Source organism: Anolis sagrei, chromosome 3, assembly GCF_037176765.1.
Source record: "Anolis sagrei isolate rAnoSag1 chromosome 3, rAnoSag1.mat, whole genome shotgun sequence".
In the NCBI taxonomy this organism is placed as follows: Eukaryota; Metazoa; Chordata; class Lepidosauria; order Squamata; family Dactyloidae; genus Anolis; species Anolis sagrei.
The window spans coordinates 25,548,320-25,568,911 of record NC_090023.1 but is presented as its reverse complement, the minus strand read 5'-3'; the positions used below and the strand labels follow the sequence as shown (position 1 = coordinate 25,568,911).

The 20,592-nt window shown below is 39.6% G+C and overlaps 2 protein-coding genes across 2 annotated transcripts; both read left to right on the top strand.

The window, feature by feature from the left end:
* Positions 1-3,825: 3,825 nt before the first annotated feature.
* On the top strand, positions 3,826-8,881 carry LOC132770075 (vitelline membrane outer layer protein 1-like). Its single transcript, XM_060766961.2, has 4 exons — positions 3,826-3,894; positions 4,679-4,861; positions 7,030-7,133; positions 8,549-8,881. The coding sequence occupies exons 2-4, from the start codon at positions 4,694-4,696 to the stop codon at positions 8,844-8,846; spliced, it is 570 nt and encodes a 189-aa protein (XP_060622944.1). The 5' UTR covers positions 3,826-3,894; positions 4,679-4,693; the 3' UTR covers positions 8,847-8,881.
* Positions 8,882-11,137: 2,256 nt separating this feature from the next.
* On the top strand, positions 11,138-18,738 carry LOC137096703 (vitelline membrane outer layer protein 1-like). The gene is made up of 4 exons (XM_067466547.1): positions 11,138-11,157; positions 13,278-13,467; positions 17,661-17,764; positions 18,435-18,738. Exons 1-4 carry the CDS (start codon positions 11,138-11,140, stop codon positions 18,736-18,738), a joined length of 618 nt encoding a protein of 205 aa, XP_067322648.1.
* Positions 18,739-20,592: the final 1,854 nt, after the last annotated feature.

The window sequence follows — 20,592 nt, the reverse complement described above, 5'->3', positions numbered from 1 at the left end:
ATCCTTTCATGAGCTCATTTCAGACATAGACCATCGCCCTGACAAGATCCACATGGAACCCTTTGACTTTAACTTCACAGTATAAAGACATAAAAGATGGTCAAAGGCCAGAATGGAGTCCTCCACTACATCCAAAGGGGTGGTTTCTGTTTTTTGTTTCCCCAAAGTGTTTTCTTTTCTATTACTAAGTTGGATGAAAATTTCTTCTTGAATTCTATACTGTTCTTAAATCAGAAGTAATCATAGAGTCACAGGGGCCACAGCAGGATTTTCAACTATAGAATACAGAGTAATTTCCTGAACTCTCAGAGCTGGGTTAATACTTAAAGAAAGAGGACCATCAAGGACTCATTGTGGGTGTGTGCACAGCTCAGCAGAAAGTTTATGTGCCCCTATTTGACATCCAAAGCTTGATTACAGGAGATCAAGCCAGTAACAGCTATCATATTCACATCTATTCTTCAAGACTTTCTATATAGCTTTTATACTATATCTATTTCATAGATTTATAAAATGTATAAACTTCTTTATTAAAATATATCCAGACAGGCCCAGAAACATTCACCTCCTTGCAGAGATATTTCCTGGACAGGAAGGGTGTTCAAAACTCATTATTTCAGAGTTGGGTGATCTCCGACCAAAACCCAAACATGTTTGTCTAGTGGTTTGTCTGTCCACGTGTATAAAACCTCTCTTGTTGGCAGCCGATTCTTTGAGTACCCAAAATCAGCATCCTTGTCTTTCACCATTGTCTGGCATGGAACTGGACACTTGGGTCCTTTGTTTCAAGAGAAAGCCCCTAAGCTCTCCAAATATGGGCATAGTCTTCCTGGGCCTACCTCTTCCCAGGAGAGCCACCCCATCAACAGCTGACAGCCCCTCCTTGGGACCAGTCCTCCTCTGTCTCCTCCCCGCTTGCTAAGGAATCCCTGTCTGAAGGTAGCAATGTCACTGAAGCACAGTCAATGAAGACACTGCTTCAGGCCAGCTCCTCTGCTGTATGAAATGGGAGCAGGCAGAGAGGGAAACTTGAATGGTTGTCAAATATATAAAAACTCTTGTTTATACTATGTATAGTTATGCTTCTGTTTTTTTTTTACATTAACCTTACATGCATTATTTCTTCAAAAACCTTCAAAACCAGCTTCAGCTAAGAATAGTGTGTCTCCTCTAAATGAAGGCCTGGAGGAGGTAATGGGCTGGATGAGGAAAAACAAATTGAAACTGAATCCAGACAAAACAGACTTGCTTGCATGAAGAGTCCTAATCTTGGGATGAACGTGTGTGAACCGGTTCTGGATGGGGTTACACTCCCCCCCCCCCAAAAAAAAGATTGTGTTCACAGCTTGGGTCCTGGATCCATTTCTCCAAATGTCAGTTCAGGTAGATGTGACAGTCAGGAGTGCTTACTATCTGCTTTGGTTGATGTGCCAGCTATGCCCCTTGCTAGATTTGGAAGACTTAGTGCATGAGCTGGTAATCTCAAGATTGGACTTCTGCAATGCACTTTACATTGGGCTACCTTTGTACCAAGTTCAGAAACTCCATTTTGTTCAATATACAGTAGCCAGATTGGTTACAGGAGCAAACGGGTGAGCATATCACCACTATCTTAAAGTCACTCCACTGGCTGCCAATTAGTTTACAAGCAAAGTATAAGGTGTTGATATTGACCTTTAAAGGCCTACATGGTTTGGGTCCCAGTTACCAACAAGATAACCTCCCATGCAATCCGTCCCAAACACTGAGGTCCTCTGGGGGGTATCTGCTCCAGCCTGGCAGAACTGGACTGACAACCAATACACAGAGGACCTTTTCATTGGCCACCCCACGATTGTTGAACAACTTGCTGGAAGAGGTCCACAGCTAGATTAGCTGTTGGAATTTAAGACATACGTGAAGAGTTATTTCTTCCAACAGGCTTACCCAGACAGTATTAATGACAAAATTTAAATTTCCGTACTATGTCTAATTTATGTTTCATGTATTTAATATGTATTTTATAAAAATATGTTTTAATATGTATATTCTACAGTGTTTTTAAATGATTATGTGTTTTGATTATGTGTTTTAGCAATGTTTTAACCTGCCTCAAGCTTTGAGGGTAGGCAGGTAAGAAATAAAATAATTATAATTATAAATAATTCTGCAGATAGTAATTAAAACCTCTGTTGTCTTTCCTCATCTCTGGTGAGTGTGTGTTCTTTAATCTGAAACTTTGGGTGTTATTGTAAATGCTCACCAAGCAGGACCTTTCTTAACCACGTATAAATTCGACTTCAGAAGGGTTGGGAAGAGACAGCCATCCTTTGCCCCATGACTGCCTGAGCCCAGGATGGCTGTTGAGATGACTACTACAGTTTCTATTTGGGACTAGCTTGTCTGCACATGCCCTCACTTGGGGGAAAATCCAACTTTGTAGATGGAGGCAAGGTTCTAGAATATTTCATTTCATGACACATTAGGTCATTCTTTTGGGGCTATTTTGTAATGAATACCAATAGAACCATTTCTCATGGACCTAAAGGCTGTTCTTATTCTTGATTAGATTAGAGTCAATCAGATGTTCTTACATGATTATTTATGATTCTGAAATATGATACAGAAAATGATGATGCTTGCCATAGATGCAGGTGAAACATCAGGAGAAATGCCTCTAGAACATGGCCATATAGCCCAAAAAAACCCACAAGAACTGAGATATAAAAATAGTTACAAAACAGAGATAGAAAAAAGAGTTACAGAGAAAAAAATGCTCCACAAAGACAAAAAGGATTTTCTTGATATATAAAACTAGACTACAACAAATAACACCGCATTGAGTTGCCGCCTGAGGCTGAAAAATGCAGTATAGAAATAAAGCAAATAAATAAATAAACAAATAACACAATTATATCTAAAATGATCATTCTAACCAATACAAACCTAAAAACATATGAAACTTAAGTAAACTTAATCTGGAAACCTCAAACTCAATACCTATTGATTTTTACTTCTTTTCTACTCTCTTAGTAAATGTCCACCAAAATTGTTACTTTTAATAACACTCTTCTAAATCAGAAAACAATTAAAGTTTGTCCCCACCTTTTCTGCATGAAAGTAATAAACATGTTCCAGTCTTTAAAAAAATGTCAAGAATTTCTCCTTGATCAATGTTGTCAGTTTATGCATCTCAACTGATTCACACATCTCATAAGCAATTCATCTTATGTTGGGATAGCTAGTTCTTTCCATCTCTAGCCATAGTAATAATATATAGTCATAATCTTCCATGGTTATCTCTAGTTGATCCTAAATAAAACATTAGTTTCATCATGATTTAACATTTACATTTCTTTTAACATCATATGCATTTGAATTGAATATTGTTGGGACCTTTTGTGAGACCTTTACTACTGACCTCCACATACCATATCTGTCCAGACATTTCCCCACATTTCCAACATTTATTAGAACTGCCTTTATATACCTTTAAAAGCCTTTAGAATAAATGCAATCAGACACAATTGTACTTATCCTGGCTCAATACTATGGGATTCTGGGGTTTGTAGTTTGATGTGGTACCTGCAGTTTTTGTACAGAGAGCTAATGCCCTCATAAAACTACAATTCCCTTAATTTCATAGTATGTAGCCATGGCAGTTAATGTGATGTCCAGCTGCAGTAACTCTACAGTATAGATGCATATTGGGTTGTGGTTAGTAAAGAACAAAGGATGGACCATAGCCTTAAGTCTGCTCCTTTAAGTAATCAAGCAACAGAGCATAGAAGGTGCTGACGTGGTGACTCCCACATTTGATCTTGGTCTTCTTCATAACCTTGCCCACTCTGACACGCACTGTTCTCTCAGCTTCTCTCTTAGTCCAGTTATAGGAACACAGACAGCTGTGGAAATGTAAGTAATGTGACAGCTCTTTTCTTGATAGATGTGATGGTAAAATAAGAAGATCCATAGCTCAATTCCCAATATCTATGTTTAAAAGAGCACTAGGGGCATCTACATTTTCCCTTGTGGTGGTTTTATGTCATTAGCAACATCTGTGGAGCAGCACAATGTTTATATCTGACTTTGAGAGGCCAGGGAATAGAAAATGCACACATCATCCAATTCAGCTCATGCAGAATGAGGACTCCTGCAAGACTACATGTGCCATGGATAGTATAGGCTTACCAAAACTCTATCTTGCTATATCTCCCACTTCTTCTGGAGCCACATTGTGGTTGCCTCAACTACTTTGCCCCTTACCCTGTAAATTCAGCTCCTTTGTTGGAGTCAGAAAGCCAGTCAATGATGTATCACCCAAAAGTGATGGTGCTGCCCCTTCATGAATTTTTTTGAGAAACAGAATTCAGGGAAATAGTTATCAACTGAGAAATCACTCCAAAATTCCAGGAGTATACATTTTTTCTTGTTTGGTTCTGTTTCCAGGTTATGGAACTCCCTTAACCTGAGTAGCAGACCAGTTCCCTTACAGTTATCTCTTGTCCTTGCAATATTTCTCTTTCACTGGTGTTTTTTTTTAATTTTGCTGTTTCAATAGAGACATTTGTTTGTGTTTAATATTACAACCATTGCTGGTTTTAGTATATCTTATTTACATCATGTTCTGAGTTATTTTGAGTTCCACTTTTGCAGGAAGGTGACAAATAAATAAATTGTTTTATTATGTTGCATCTAGAGCAGACTTCCAGCCATGAATCTCCGAGTCAGTACTTGTTTTGTGATGCTTACCTATTGCTTCTGGTATGGAGATGCTCGAAAGTATAATAAGATACTCATTGTGAAAAATGGAGCCCCATGGGGTGATTGGGCTAAACCAAAATTCTGTAAGGAAGGATATGCAAAGGGATTCGCGTTGAAGGTAAGGTTATTTTGTACTCTTCTTTTCAGACACCTTGATAATGAACAGCTCTCCAAAGATTAAAGAAAAAGTTTGACTTAACAAAAAAGGAGAAAGTGGAGAAATATTAGGAAATTGTGGGCCAGAATCCTATATCAGCTACTTGGTTAGGTATTAGCAAAGCAAACACTTTTGGCTTGGCCCATACAAGCCTGATGGAAATTTCATTTATCTGTGTTCCAACTGTTGGGAGAATGACTGTCTTTATCTCTAGTCCACTGATACCAAAGCGCTTCAGCACAATGGGTGTCACTGTCAACAATGTGCTTCTTGTTCTGTGGAGCTAATTTTGCCAGGCAAGATTTGAGATTCACTGCAGAGTATTAAATTGCTTATTTAGGACTGTCTCCTGTCTTTATTTGATATGCTGTACCATCCTTAACTTGTGCAGCAGTACACTTTGGAGGTATGTGTTGTTTAGCTGTTGCAATTTGAAGCTAACTTCAGCCTGCGTTCAGCCTGCATTAAATGATCAGTGTAGATGAGCCCATGGTTTTCAGATAGTTCAGAGCTAAATAACTTGACCAGCACTCTGAATTGTGATTGGAAATGAATTAGTAGCCAGGGAAACTTTTAACAAGGGGGTGATATGCTTCCTTGAGACACATTGGTTATTATATTTCAGTATCAGTCAGTTCAGCCTTCATGCTTAGGCATGTGTATGTTGGGTTTTTTTTGGGGGGGGGGCAGGCCCGTAGCCAGGATTTCGTTTTGGGGGGGGCCTGAATTTTTTTTCAGGGGGGGTTTCGGGGGGGGGCTGAGTTTCGGGGGGGCTGACTCTGAGTGAAAGAGGGTCTAGCCTAGCAAACCTTTTGTATCATTACCCCAATACCCCCATGCATATGGGATATATTGAGTATGGTGATCAGATCATGAAATGAATAAACATAACAGTTTAAATAATGCACCATTAAGGCCTTTTCGCGAACCACCATGAAAATTTCGGGGGGGGGGCTGAAGCCCCCCGAGCCCCCCCCCTGGCTACATGCCTGGGGGGGGGGGTACTACTAAAAATGTGTAACATAAGTATACTTTGTTTCCCCCAAAATAAGACCTTCCTTCAAAATAAGCCCTAGCATGATTTTGAGGGTGCTCAAAATATAAGCCCTACTTCAAAAATAAGCTGCAGTTACAGTTAATTAAGAAATCAATTAGGAAATTGATTAGGTATTCCTGGATGACTTGTTTCTCAATTTGGGGTTGGATGTCCTCTAATCCCTCATCCACTCCATCTTGCTGAGGTTGAAGATGACTTTCTTTTTTGTGAGAAGACCGAGGCAAAGAAGGCATTCAGTAGTTCTGCCTTTTCCCTACCCGCTGTCAGCATTGCCCCATCTTCTCCTCGAAGAGGCCCTATCACCTCCTTGTTTTTCCTTTTTCTACTGACATAAGAAAAGAAGCCCTTTTTGTTGCTTCTTGGCAGGGGGTTGGACTGGATGGCCAAAGAGGTCTCTTCCAACTCTTTGATTCTATGATTCTATAAGATCCCCTGAAAATGAGCACTCACACATCTTTTGGAGCAAAACAGGGTAATACATTTCAGTTTCCATATGTCATGTTTTATTCCATAGTCCATGCCACCAAAGCTCTACAAAGTCTACAGTATCATTTTTGTTGCATTGTTAACATTATTACTATAACATTATAATTATTATAATGTTAGCTATAGAGCTATGGCATAAATGCTTTTGTACAAACAATTGACAAAAGGGACAAATACAATAATTTTGATCTTTTTCTGCTAAGGTACTTTTTTCCATCTAATGTAACATATTGGGACAAAAAGAGCACCATGTTGTTTTTAATAAAACATGATGCAGCAAAGCAGAAGTAAGTATGAGTAGACACTGGAATTTACATAGGTCATGTATTTCCCACAGTACAAACAGTATACATTTATTTTATGTCTGTTTCATTTTATATCTTCTGGGTTTCGGATATTTGGGTGGAACGGAAATGTCTTGGCACATAAAACACTTCTTTGGGCTTGAGACATTTTATACCCTATGAATTCTCCTTGCAATGTTCATGATGTTAAAGTGCAACATTAATAACCCAGTTCATGAGTGTTAAAGTAGCTGCATTCACAACAGCTTTATTACACTCTTGTTTTTCTGTTTCCACACCAGGTAGAGGACTACCAAGGTAGTTTGGCATGGAATGATGATACAGGCTTGAATGGCATCCGTCTTTACTGTGATGATGGTCAAGCAGTAATGTCCAAGAGTGGAGAGTGGGTATCTTTTTCTCATGTTTTACTCCTCCTTCCCCTCATTTTAATCCTCCTCCTCTGCCACTACTACTATTACTACTCTTTTCTTTTCTTTTCTTTTCTTTTCTTTTCTTTTCTTTTCTTTTCTTTTCTTTTCTTTTCTTTCCTTCCTTCCTTCCTTCCTTCCTTCCTTCCTTCCTTCTTTCTTATCTTGTGATTTGTAGTCCCATATCAAGAGAAAAGCAGACAACAAACAAAACAGATAAAATAATTATTTAAATGTTATCATCCATCAAGTCTGTTGTGTACCAATATTGATCAAGTCCCCAAACAGCTCACAAAACAGATTTGTATAAATGTCTAAAACGGCCACCAGTTGGCATTCAGAAAACAGTTGCCAAATCTTTGGGAGTCAGCATTGAGCTAAAAGGACCCCATTTGAGACTGGGATCCAAAGTTTCAGAAAGAGCGATGTAGATCAGTGGTTCTCAACCTGGGGTCCCCAGATGTTTTTGGTCTACAACTCCCAGAAATCCCAGCCAGTTTACCAGCTGTTAGGATTTCTGGGAGTTGAAGGCCAAAACATCTGGGGATCCCAGGTTGAGAACCACTGGTCTAGATTATGTTACTCTCAAAAAGTGTATTTTTAATTGGCTGATGGGCAGACATAACCTACAGAAGTTTCCTTGTAATTCCACAAAGAAGTTACAGTGGACATACCATAATGTTTTATCCTGGGATTGATGTTTTCATCATCTTTATAAAGAATGTTGATGCAGGAGTAAAAAGGGTGCAAATCAAATCTGCAGAAACAGAATCACTTCAACAATGATTTATTGTTGAAGTGATTCAACAATCAATGGCCATTACTAACAGATTTAATTTTAACAGGAATGTAGATAAGGTTGTACATTTAAGCAGGGAAAAAGTCAGAAGCACAAAATTTGCTCATTTGATAGCTAACATCTAGCTTCAAATATGTCTTTGTAGGTAACTAGATGTCTTAATGTGTATCTGCACTGTAAAATTAATGTAGTTTGACACCGCTTTAACTGCCATGGATCAATGCTATGAAATCCTGGGAACTGTTATTTGGTGAGGCACCAAAACTCAGCAGGAGCAAAAGTTTCACTACAGCTCTCATGGTTCTTTAGAATTGAGCCAGGACAGTTAAAGTGGAGTCAAACTGCATTAATTCTACAATGTAGATATTTCCTTAATTAACCACAACCTAAGACACAATGTTAGTTAAATATATTTTTACAGCCTGTATGGCACATGCTCTTGCTTGTGATCTTTGTTAATTGTCCACTGGTAACAGAAGTTGCATGAGCATAGGCACTCTTTAATGCGTTCTGCCTGCTTTTGAAATATATATTGCATGTCTGCTTTTTAAATTTTTCCCAGGGCATCACTATTGTCATTTTTGTTGGCAGTTGGGGAGCATGGAAAAAAGCTATATATTGCCCTAAAGGGCACCTGATGTCCTTCTCATTGCAAGTGGAACCTTATCAAGGGACTGTAGTTGATGATTCTGCAGCAAACAACGTCAGATTCGGTTGCTCTGAAGGGGCTGTCCTGACAGGTGACTCACACAATTGGGGGTATTTTGGTGCATGGAGCGAATCCTGCTCTTCCGGTGCCATATGTGGGGTTCAGACAAGGATTGAGCCCCCACAGGGGAATAATGATGATACTGCACTGAATGATGTGAAGTTCTTCTGCTGTGACTGAGACCTAGACTTTCAGCACATCCAATGCATGTTATTATGAAGCTTATTCATCATTAAATCCTATGTAAACAATTTTGTGTTCCTTTTTGAATGATGGTGACTTATTTCGATTAATATGGCTCTGGATAGAAGCTCATTGAGAGGATAAAGAGCATTGGGTGATACAAAAATTAAGAGGTTGATAATAGCTTATTAAAACCAGAATTCCTTTCTCTATATTGGCCAACAGTTTATTTATTTACTTACTCTATTTGTGTCCCGCCTTTCTCTACCCCAAAAGGGACTCAAGATGTCGTTGCATATGGCAATTATTCAATGCCTTTGGACAACAAACAGAATACACTTAAAAATTAAAAGTCAATGCACATTAAAACAAATTAAACGTTGCATTCACTATTAAAATCACACCATTTAATGTAACACAATTTTGTTCCTGTGTTATAAATGTCATTTCCTAATTTGGTTCTATCATAAAAACATGGAAAAGTTTATTAAACTGCAAAAACTTTGTTTTCGCAGGACATCCTGCAACACATTTTGCTGTAGTTTTTCAGTGTATATCTCATAGAGTCTCAACCAATTCAACATAGTTTGTGGCAGCCACATAAATGAAGTTTTAGGAGTATAACAATGACTTTCAAAGCAAGTACTACACAATTAAACAGAAAATAACACTTTTAAAACACAAACATATTTTTTTCAAATTTTGTTACATAGTTATTGTTCAAACATTAGCTTCAAAACTGCAAATTACAAATCATCATGTCTAATTTAATATTATCAATCAGAGGTCAACATCTGGCTTTCTGAGCCTTAATCAGGTGCAAAAAATATTTATTTATTTATTTCATATATTTCTATCCCATCCTTCTCCCCACAAGGGGGACTCAGGGTGGCCTCATATAGGCATCAGTGATGCTTACAAACATATACATCATAAGAATAACAGTTAAAACAGTAAACACATTTTTAAACATTGTACAAATGAACCAATAAATTCATTTAACAATAATATTAGTATGCCAGTAAAACCAAAAATCAAGCCGGAAAATCCAATATTGCAAATCCAATGTTCCTGTTCCTATTGTCACTATCAGTGGGGGGCCACTGCCGAGAAGTCCCTGTCTCTCGTCCCCACCAACTGCATTTGCGAGAGTGGTGGGATTGAAAGCAAGGCCTCTCCTGACGATCTTAAGCTTTGTGATGGTTCATAGCAAGAGATACGTTCGGACAAGTAATCTCAGCCAGAACCATTCAGGGCTTAAAGGCAGCCCCACAGCCATGTTTATTTTGCAAGGAGGCCCTTTGCCATGCCGAAGTGGGCAACACTGAGGACACACACTCTTTTTTGACATTACAGAATGAAATCTCAGATTGATTCTTAATTGTTTATGTGTACCCTTTCTTTACATGGAGTGATACAAGTGATCCATGAAAATGTTCCTGTTCTCAATGAAATAATTATCAACAACTCCACAATTTTCTATATTTTACAATGAGATGGAGGGCAAAGAAGAATTCTGAGACAAAATCAACATTATATACCACCCCAACACGAAAAACAAAACCCAACATTGTATTATGCACTCCAGACAATGATTGTTCAGCACTAGCAATTTCTCACCCACTGGCTCCCATAATGACAATAATAGGAGGGGGATGGGCCTCCCTCCTGAACTCTGGAGCACCAAGATGGGGGTGAGGGGTAGTGGTCTGAACATTCACCACTCTGGATTGGCCTTGGGATAAGTGGTCAGTGTAGATCTGCCCCCTTTCTCTCAAACTTTGGCAGCAGTTGTAAAAAAAAAAATCAAATAAGAGTGTGACACAAATAGCATAACACACACGAATGGCCTTATCACACCAGAGTTTTTTTTAGCATCCTAGGGTGCATCCCCACCAATCCAGTGACAGATGGCCAAGCTGCCCATCCCACGATGTCGCTTGACTTCTGGCAGAGGCTCCGTCCACAACTGGAGTGGAATCATTAGACGACGCTTCCTTCCAAACAAATGAACCTGCCCATGTTATGTTGGTTCCAATAGAGCCAGCACACTCAGACATCACATCCCACATGTAATTGGGGAAGCATCATGATGAAGGCTGGTGAAATGGTATGGGGGGGGGGGATCCCCATGTGACGAAGTCATAAAGTCACATTTCATCTGCTCCACTAAGTGGAGGTAATGTTTCATAAGACAACTCCTACAGTTTGTTCTGCCATTCTCCCTTTGTTTCCTTACTCATACTTTGTTGTTGAACTCAGAAGCTCTCTTATTTTGCCTCCAGAATATGTGGCTACTGTGTGTAACTGTAAGTAAGATTGCATGTGCTGTTTAGAGCAACTTCTTCCCCCTTTATTTGCTGCGAGAAGGCAAGGCAAGAGTTACAATCAAAGCAAAATGACAAGCAATTTTTACAAAGATGAGAGGTGAGCCAGAAGATGGGTGGGACACATACATTTTCAATATAATGAAAAGACATCTCTCTGGCAATGAGAGAGAAACGGGTTCATTCTAAAGGGTGGTGAGTGTTATTTTCAGAGATGTTGCATGACATTTTGCACTTTGTGAGCATGGATAGAATGGTGTTGCCCTCTCATTCCTTGCCTAAATTAGTAACTGGACCCTTCTTCAACTCTAGATGTGGTAAAGTGTCCTATATTACAATGAGAGCTCATTTAGGAATTAGAAACTAGGTTTCATAGCACACATAACTCCAGTAATACCTCAACCATTTCCCATCCCCCATCTACTCCTGGTAGGGCCAGCTCTGGTTTTGTATGCACAGTAGTCATATTAGGTATTTTATGATTTCCTGCACCCAACTCAATCAGTTTCATCCTTCAATAAGCATGGTGGCTGATTTTTGTTGAGTTCATTGGCCTAGGTAATATTCATAGAATGTGTCTCCACTGCAAATTGTTGCAATATGCCAACTTCAACACTAAGAACTCAGTGCTATATTGGTATTTGGAGTTTTCTCTAATAGGTTCCAAGATTTGAGAGTCAGAGGATGTGCTACAAATATGAGGAATAGGTGAACAAGGAAAGGCCATAGCCTTTCAAGTTCACAGAGGCCTGGTGAGATGCCTTATGGACTTACTTGGAGATACCTGGATTTGAATCGTGGGAATAATGTTTTTGTTTCAGGCAAACCATTCACAGTATTTATTTATTTATTACCCTCATATGTCTAATTGTTTCCAATCTCATGCTGTTTTCAAGAGTTCAAAGCATGAATGCGTATTTTAAAAATTCCTTTTATACAATTCCTCCTATGAGTTCTAATAAGATAAAAAATAAAGTTAGCCATTTCCATAGATCTTAGGGCACATATTGACATTTCCACTCCAAATTATTGCGCACCCTACATCAACTACCATTTGGAATATTACCTGTTTTGGAGTCTTATCATTCCTTGCATATACTTCCATCATCCTACAATTCTGCAATAAAATATGGTTTCAGTGTCAAAAAGGACCTTTCCAAGCTCACCATCATGATGGACATACCACAGCACTCTAGGGATTGTTCAACTATCATAATGGGGGTTTAGAATCAAATTTTAAGCCAACAAGGGCAAACCATTCAAGACGAGTCCCTGATATTCTCTTTAGGCAATGTATCTTGGAAATACAGATTTACTAGTGAACTCGCAAGCTTCAGAAGAGGAATTTCCATCACCACTATCCCAAACACAGAAAGGGAAGAAAGGTTTAAATTCCTTTTCCAACTGCAATCAGTGGCTCCTTCATGCGACACATTAATAGCGATATGATTCTACTTTGTCCATTATGACTTATTCATATAAAATCATGGATTTTGGAGAGACACTCTTGATATTTTATTTCATTTATATCCTTCCAAATGCAAATTCCAGAATTCCATAGAACATCACTGAGTCCTGAGTCCCCGAGGTTGAGAAGGACGGGGTATAAATGTTCTAAATAAATAAATAAATAACTGTGGAAATTTGAGTAGCATCATAGTGCTACAATTGCAGAGTGAGAATGGGCCCCTCATTATTATCAGACCTCAGCTAATACTGTGTGTACATGCAATTTGATCCTGAACTGCCACTATAGTGTTTTGAAAGAGAGAGTGAAATCTACAGAGACAAACTGAGAATCACTGTGGCGTAGTGGTTAACAGGCTGGTTTTCATCCCTGTAAAATCACTAGATGATCCTCAGTAAGTCACAGAGTTTTGTGAGGGTAATTTAGGAAGTGAGGAGTCATGTGTGCAGCTTTAAACTAATTGGGCAAAGGTTACATATACATATAATCAGTTAATATGGAAAGTAGAAATGAGAATTGCCTTTTTGATGCATTTGAATTAGATAACAATGTCAGACAAATACAGCCTTAGTAAATGACTGGCTCCTCTATCTGTGATTTTTGTGATGACCATTCTTCAACCATGTTTCCACATCTACAGCTGGAGAAGAGAATGAATATTTTCATCTGTTCTCTGGCCTTCTTGATCACATTATGCTGCTTCTGGGATGTAGATGGCCGCCCCTATGATTCCATCATCAAAGTGGAAAATGGAGCGCCATGGGGTTATTGGGGACAACGAGAATATTGTTCCCTTGGTCACGCTATTGGTTTTGTATTGAAGGTAAATCATGTTTTGTATTATGCTTTTTTTGTTTTCAGGTTGAGTATATCTCATGAACTCTAAATGTGATCACAAGAGGTAACAAAGATTATTCATTGCTGTTTGAGACCAGGGGCCCTTCCACACAGCCCTATATCCCAGAATATCAAGGCAGAAAATTTCACAAAATCAGCTTTGAACTGGGTTATCTGAGTCCACACTCAAATAATGTGGGATTTTCTGCCTTGATATTCTGGGATATAGGGTTGTGTGGAAGGGCCCTTAGAGTTCATGTACATCATAGAATTAATACAGTCTGAGACCACTTTAACTACCATGGCTCAATGCTATGGAATCGTTTTTTAAAAAGAGCTTTCAAAAGGTCCTATTACAAATATAAGAAATCATTGTTACCCCCACCCCAACAAACCCATGAAAAGAATGGAATAAAAAGAAAAGGAGAAACCAGTAATCCAAAGTCTCAAAAGCTATCTCACAAAAATTCACTTTAGACAGAGAGGAGATTCCATCTGAACATTAGGAAGAACTTCCTGACTGTGAGAGCCGTTCAGCAGTGGAACTCTCTGCCCCAGAGTGTGGTGGAGGCTCCTTCTTTGGAAGCTTTTAAGCAGAGGCTGGATGGCCATCTGTCAGGGGTGATTTGAATGCAATATTCCTGCTTCTTGGCAAGGGGTTGGACTGGATGGCCCATGAGGTCTCTTCCAACTCTTTGATTCTATGATTCTATGATTCTATGAGTAGAAAGAGACCTACATTGACTTTAACTTATGCCCTTTTAACCATGATGGCTTATTGCATGTCTAAAATACTAGTCAGTGAATGCATAATTTGATTGAATGCATTTGATTTCAGCATCTTCCCTGGGCTCCTTTTAGGAATTTTGCACTCATTGAACCTGAACACAGCTATTTTTCCTTTATCTCAGTCATACTGTTTTATGATGTTGTTTTATGATGTTGTTTTATCATGTTGCTTTAACTCCTGTAGGGAAAAGGTCTTCAAGGCTAAAGCACAAAACGAGCTCAGACTTGCCAAGGACATTAAAAGCAATAAAAAGGGCTTCTTTTCTTATGCCAGTAGAAAAAGGAAGACCAAGGAGGCGATACGGCCTCTTCGAGGAGAAGATGGGGCAATGCTGACAGGGGATAGGGAAAAGGCAGAACTACTTAATGCCTTCTTTGCCTCGGTCTTCTCACAAAAAGAAAGTCATCTTCAACCTCAGCAAGATGGAGTGGATGAGGGATTAGAGGACATCCAACCCCAAATTGGGAAACAAGTCATCCAGGAATACCTGGCCGCTCTTAATGAGGTCAAGTCCCCAGGGCCAGATCAACTACACCCAAGAGTATTGAAGGAACTAGTGGAAGTAATCTCAGAACCATTGGCAATTATCTTTTAGAGTTCTTGGAGAACAGGAGAAGACCCAGCAGATTGGAGGAGGGCCAATGTGGTCCCAATCTTCAAGAAAAAGGATGGCCCAAACAATTACCATCCAGTCAGCCTCATGTTGCTACCAGGCAAGATTCTGGAAAAAAAATTGTTAAGGAAGTGGTCTGCAAACACTTAGAAATGAATGCAGTCGTCCCTAACAGTAAATACGGATTTATCAAAAACAAGTCATGCCAGACTAATCTGATCTCTTTTTTCGATAGAACTACAAGCTGGGTAGATACGGGGAATGTCGTAGATGTAGCATATCTGGACTTCAGTAAGGCCTTCGACAAGGTCCCCCATGAACTCCTGGCAAACAAACTAGTCCAATGTGGGCTAGGCAAAACTACGGTTAGGTGGATCTGTAATTGGTTAAGTGGATGAACCCAGAGGGTGTTCACTAATGTTTCCTCTTCATCCTGGAAAGAAGAGATGAGCGGAGTGCCGCAGGGCTCCGTCCTGGGCCCAGTTCTGTTCAACAACTTTGTTAATGACTTAGACAAAGGGTTAGAAGGCATGATCATCAAGTTTGCAGACAAAACCAAATTGGGAGGGATAGCCAATACTCCAGAGGACAGGAGCAGAATTCAAAACGATCTTGACAGATTAGAGAGATGGGCCAAAACTAACAAAATGAAGTTCAACAGTGACAAATGCAAGATACTCCACTTAGGCAGAAAAAATGAAATGCAAAGATACAGAGTGGTGGACATGTGGCTCGAAGGCAGTATGTGTGAAAATGATCTTGGAGTCCTCATGGACAACAAGTTAAACATGAGCCAACAGTTTGATACGGCAGCAAAAAAAAAAAAAAAAAAAAAACCAATGGGATTTTGGCCTGCACCAAGGAAGTCATTCTACCCCTCTATTCTGCCTTGGTTAGACCACACCTGGAATATTGTGTCCAATTCTGGGCACCACAAATGAAGAGAGATATTGACAAGCTGGAATGTGTCCAGAGGAGGGCGACTAAAAAGATCAAGGGTCTGGAGAAGAAGCCATATGAGGAGCGGCTTAAGGAACTGGGCATATTTAGCCTGAAGAAGAGAAAACTGAGAGGAGATGTGATAGCCATGTATAAATACATGAGAGGAGGTCATAGGGAGGAGGCGGCAAGCTTGTTTTCTGCTGCCCTGGAGTCGAGGACACGGAATAATGGTTTCAAACTACAAGAAAGGAGATTCCATCTGAACATTAGGAAGAACTTCCTGACTGTGAGAGCTGTTCAGCAGTGGAACTCTCTGCCTTCAAAGCTTCCAAAGGAGTTTTGAAACAGAGGCTGGATGGCCATCTGTTGGGGGTGCTTTGAATGCAATTTTCCTGCTTCTTGGCAGAATGGGGTTGGACTGGATGGCCCATGAGGTCTCTTCCAACTCTTTGATTCTATGATTCTATGATTCTATGACTGTGTTATTTTATTATTTTATTGATTGATTTTAATTGCGTTGCTGTTTTTATCTGTAAATTTTCGGGCTTGTCTCTTTGTAAGCCGCCCCGAGTCCCCTATTGGAGATGGTGGCAGGGTATAAAAATAAAGTTGTTGTTGTTGTTGTTGTTGTTATTATTATTATTATTATTATTATTATTATTATTATTATTATTATGGTAAGTAGCTGAAACAAGGCCATAATGGGATCTTTTCCTCTTCCTTTGAAATATATGGTGAAATATAGTATTGCTTCCAAATACTAGACCAGGCCTCTAGATCATTTTCAGTGAATGACACCACCTGTGCACAATTGCAGAGGCAGTTTTGAAACATTGCAAGTAATGCCACATCAGTTCTGGCTGTCTTTAAGAACATGTTTGGGTGTATTTATGTTTTAGGGTGGGGGCTCCCAAAATAGCATTTTTAACCATCCCAGAGCTTGTGGGATTGGGGTATGTATGGATTTGTATGTGTAGAGGTGTTGGGGATCCCTAGGTCTGCACTGGATTCCTCCAAGGGCAGTGTATCTCTCCCCCCCCCCCCCGCCGCCACCACACACACCTGTTTCAAGACTCAAGGAAAGCAGTTATGTAGATTTTGTATCATTGTAAACCTCTCCATGTCTATTGTTTGTCATCTTGCTCTATATCTGTGATTTTGAATCTGTGTGGTTTTAATACTTTACGTTAATGTATTGATGTTATTTTTAACTCTTATGGATTTTAAGGTATGTGTTTATTGTATTTGTCTGTTTGTCTGTATGGCATTTAATTGTTGTCAGTTTGGAAGCCTCTCTGAGTCTCCTTCGGGGTGAGAGAGTGTGGGGTATAAATGTAGTAAGCAAATAAATAAATAAATAAATAAATAATTTTTTGTAGGACTTTAGGCAGCAAATGTTGTTTCCGTGCAGAAAATGTTGCTTTCTGTAAACAAAATGCATGAAATTTACCAAGAAAAAAATTCAGAATTACAAAAAGGCAACAAAATTGTATGATTTTTAATGTTTTTTTCTTATAGCAGGAAAAAAAAAACCCTGTTCTTCCTAAAGTAGCAAAAAATTACATGCCTATGATGTAATGCCATGAGATTTCCAAATGTTGTTCAGGTGACTCAAGTATTTTCTTTATTGAAATGTTTTCTTAACCATTTCAAACTAGTTGGGGAGTGAACCTGAACCAAATTGCCTCCATTGTGCTTCTTGTGGCTTCTTGTTGTGCACAGTTAAATTTATTTTATTTTTATCCCACTATTCCTGCAATATGTGACCCAAGGTAGCTCACAGCACGGATTGACATGAAGTATGGCTTTAATCCAATCTATCTCTTTACACAAGGTAGAGCCCTATCAAGGCGGCAAAGATGGGCAAGATGATACATCCCTGAATGGCATTCGTCTGCTCTGCAAAGATGATACATTTATTTCATCCATGGTTGGGAAGTGAGTAGCCTTTTCCTTTGAAATGGATGAGGTCAGGGATTCACCTCCAAATTTTTGGTCTGCAATGGCCTTCAGCACAGTCAGTGGGAAGGGAACATGATCTGTATCTGAAGTAAACTAATTTCTTTCCTCTAATGTAAATTTAGCAGTATTTCTGGAAAGTAAAAGTTGAAGGTAGAAGGAAAAATAAAATGCTGTATTACAGGTTGATGTAAGCAGGGGTTTTGATTCTACAAAACCTGCCTGGCAGGGGGTTGGACTAGATGGCCCATGTGGTCTCTTCCAACTGTATTATTCTATTATTCTATTCTATGAAAACCTGAGCAGTGTTATGGATAACAGGATCACCTGGAAGTCTTATACCAATAAAACTATAATGAATTGAAGCTAACTATGGCAATTAACAGCAAATAATATTTATTCTTGTGCCATTCTTGTTAGTTTCTGTTTATGCGTGGCAACTGAAATCTGAAGAACGAGGCAATGATGATTGTGTTCTATTATTAATGATATTTTGGCATGTCAGTTAAATATCGATAACCACAAACCATCCACCTAGACAAAGTGAATTCATTTGTCCAGATTTGTACTCTGAATGTGACTAGATCCATCATCCAATGTTCTATAATATAATAATGTGTTTCTTGTGTCATCTTTATTTTCTTGGCAGGTGGGGAGCTTGGTCTAAGATTCATCAGTGTAAATCACCACACAAGCTGGTGTCCTTCTCTCTGAGAGTAGAAGTACCCCAAGGGTTTGGGGATGACACAGCAGCCAACAACATCCAATTCTTATGTAGTGACAATACTATACTGGAAGGTAACTCTCATGAATGGGGTCATTTTGGCCCATGGAGTCCTCGCTGCCCTGTCAATACCTTTATATGTGGGATCCAGTCAAAGGTGGAGATCCCACAATATCTTGAGGATGACACTGCATTTAATGATGTGAAATTCTTCTGTTGTAAGAACTGACCATTTACATAATGGTATATATGTAGGTTTCTATGACATTCATTTATCCACCATTAAATCTTATATTTAAATGGAGAGCTGTGTATGCCTTTTTTTTAAAAAAAGCCATATTGCTTAACTCTATTTATCATCATTAGATGGGAAGCATAAGAGTCAAATGAAGATGGCACAGACATCTTTTGCTGCCACCAACATTGCATCTGCAAAGAATCATCCTAGAGAGCTGTTCCGAGTGGTCAGAGAACTTTTACACCCTGTCACTTAGACCGGGATCCCTGACCAATCGGCAGGCCATTGTGAAGAATTTGCCAAGTTCTTTGCACTGTGTTACAGTGGCTCTGTTTCTTCTTGGAGGATCAGACCCAAAATATGGAGCTTGGGGATTCCTGTTTGACCCCTAGCCAGTGACCTGTGGGGTCCCTCGGGGCTCTATTCTGTCCCCCATGCTGTTTTACATCTACATGAAGCCCCTGGGTGAGATCATCCAAAGTTTTGGAGTTTGGATACCTTGAGATGCCAGATCTAGCCACGGTAATCCATGCCTTAGTCATATCCCACTTGGATTATTGCACTGTGCTCTATATGGGGCTGCCTTTAAAGAGCACCTGGAAGCTTCAGCTTGTACAAAGATCTACAGCCAGACTTAGTACAGGGAGAGGACCACCCCCATGCTACGACAGCTTCACTTGCTCCCAGTTTGCTACCGGGTGAAATTCATGGTGCTGGTTACAACTTTTAAAGCCCTAAATGGTTCAGGTCCAGATTATCTGGCCAATCGCATCTCCCTTTACAAATCCACTCAGGTATTGCAGTTGGCAGATGGTGCCCTGCTATTGTCCCGCCCCCATCTCAAGCATGGCTGGTGGGAATGAGAGAAGGGGCCTTTTCTGCAGTTGCCTCCTGTCTCTGTTTTTTGTATTTGCTTTGTTTTATATTGATGAAAGTGTGTTACGATTTGCTGCCTTGAGTCCCCTCAGGGAGAAAGGTGGGGTATAAATAAAGTAAATAAAATAAAATAAAATATCTGCCAAAGAGTGCTGGTGCCTCACCAAACTTAACTCCATCATTCCATAGCATTGATCCAAGTTGGGTCAACCTAAATTAATGTGATAGAGTAGATACACCCTCAGTAGCTGCCCCAGGCTATGGAATTTTCTCTAGATTTTTTTGTTCAACACCAGAGGAAATGCCTTTAAAGTACAAAACCTGTGCTGGTACAACAAGGAGGTTGTTCGCTCCCTATAGCCAACCCCAGTTAGCAACCTGACTGCAGCTCTTTGGACCAGCTGAAGTTTCAAGCGTTCTTCAGAAGCTGCCCCATGTAGAGATCATTGCAGTAATCCAAATGGGCTGTAACTAAGGCATGGATCACTGTGGCCAGATCTGGCTTCTAAAGGAATGGGCACATTTGGTGAACAAGTTTTAATTGTGCAAAGGCCTTCTTGGCCACCGCTGATACCTGGATCACCAGGTACAAAGCTGAATTAAGAAGAATCCCCAAGTTGGAGCTGTGTTTTCAAAGGGAGTGCAACCTCATCCAACACAGGTTGGATCCCTATTCCCTGGTATTCCTTCCAACTAACCAGGAATCATCATTCAGTCTCATCCAATCTAGAAAATAGAGTGTGGTTGGCTATCTTTATGGCTTCTGAGAGAGTACAAAAACAATGAAGTCCACATACATTTCAATTCACAAAATCTTGGGTAAATTAAATATACCCGGGGAGCAGGCCTGAAAAGTCTCAGGTCATGCTAGGAGCTCTATGGAAATACTTTGAAATATATTATGAAATATATTTCATGAGGAACTCCAAGATAGGGTTTGGCATGGAAATCTCAGTGCCTGGAATAGTC

Bases quoted from the DNA above. Each gene is read 5' to 3' on its own strand.
- LOC132770075 (XM_060766961.2), top strand. From the start codon at position 4,694: ATGAATCTCCGAGTCAGTACTTGTTTTGTGATGCTTACCTATTGCTTC. The intron at 4,862-7,029 runs GTAAGGTTATTT...TTTCCACACCAG, and splicing joins CAAAGGGATTCGCGTTGAAG to GTAGAGGACTACCAAGGTAG. The intron at 7,134-8,548 runs GTGGGTATCTTT...TTTTGTTGGCAG, and splicing joins GTAATGTCCAAGAGTGGAGA to TTGGGGAGCATGGAAAAAAG.
- LOC137096703 (XM_067466547.1), top strand. From the start codon at position 11,138: ATGTGGCTACTGTGTGTAAC. The intron at 11,158-13,277 runs TGTAAGTAAGAT...CATGTTTCCACA, and splicing joins ATGTGGCTACTGTGTGTAAC to TCTACAGCTGGAGAAGAGAA. The intron at 13,468-17,660 runs GTAAATCATGTT...TCTTTACACAAG, and splicing joins CTATTGGTTTTGTATTGAAG to GTAGAGCCCTATCAAGGCGG.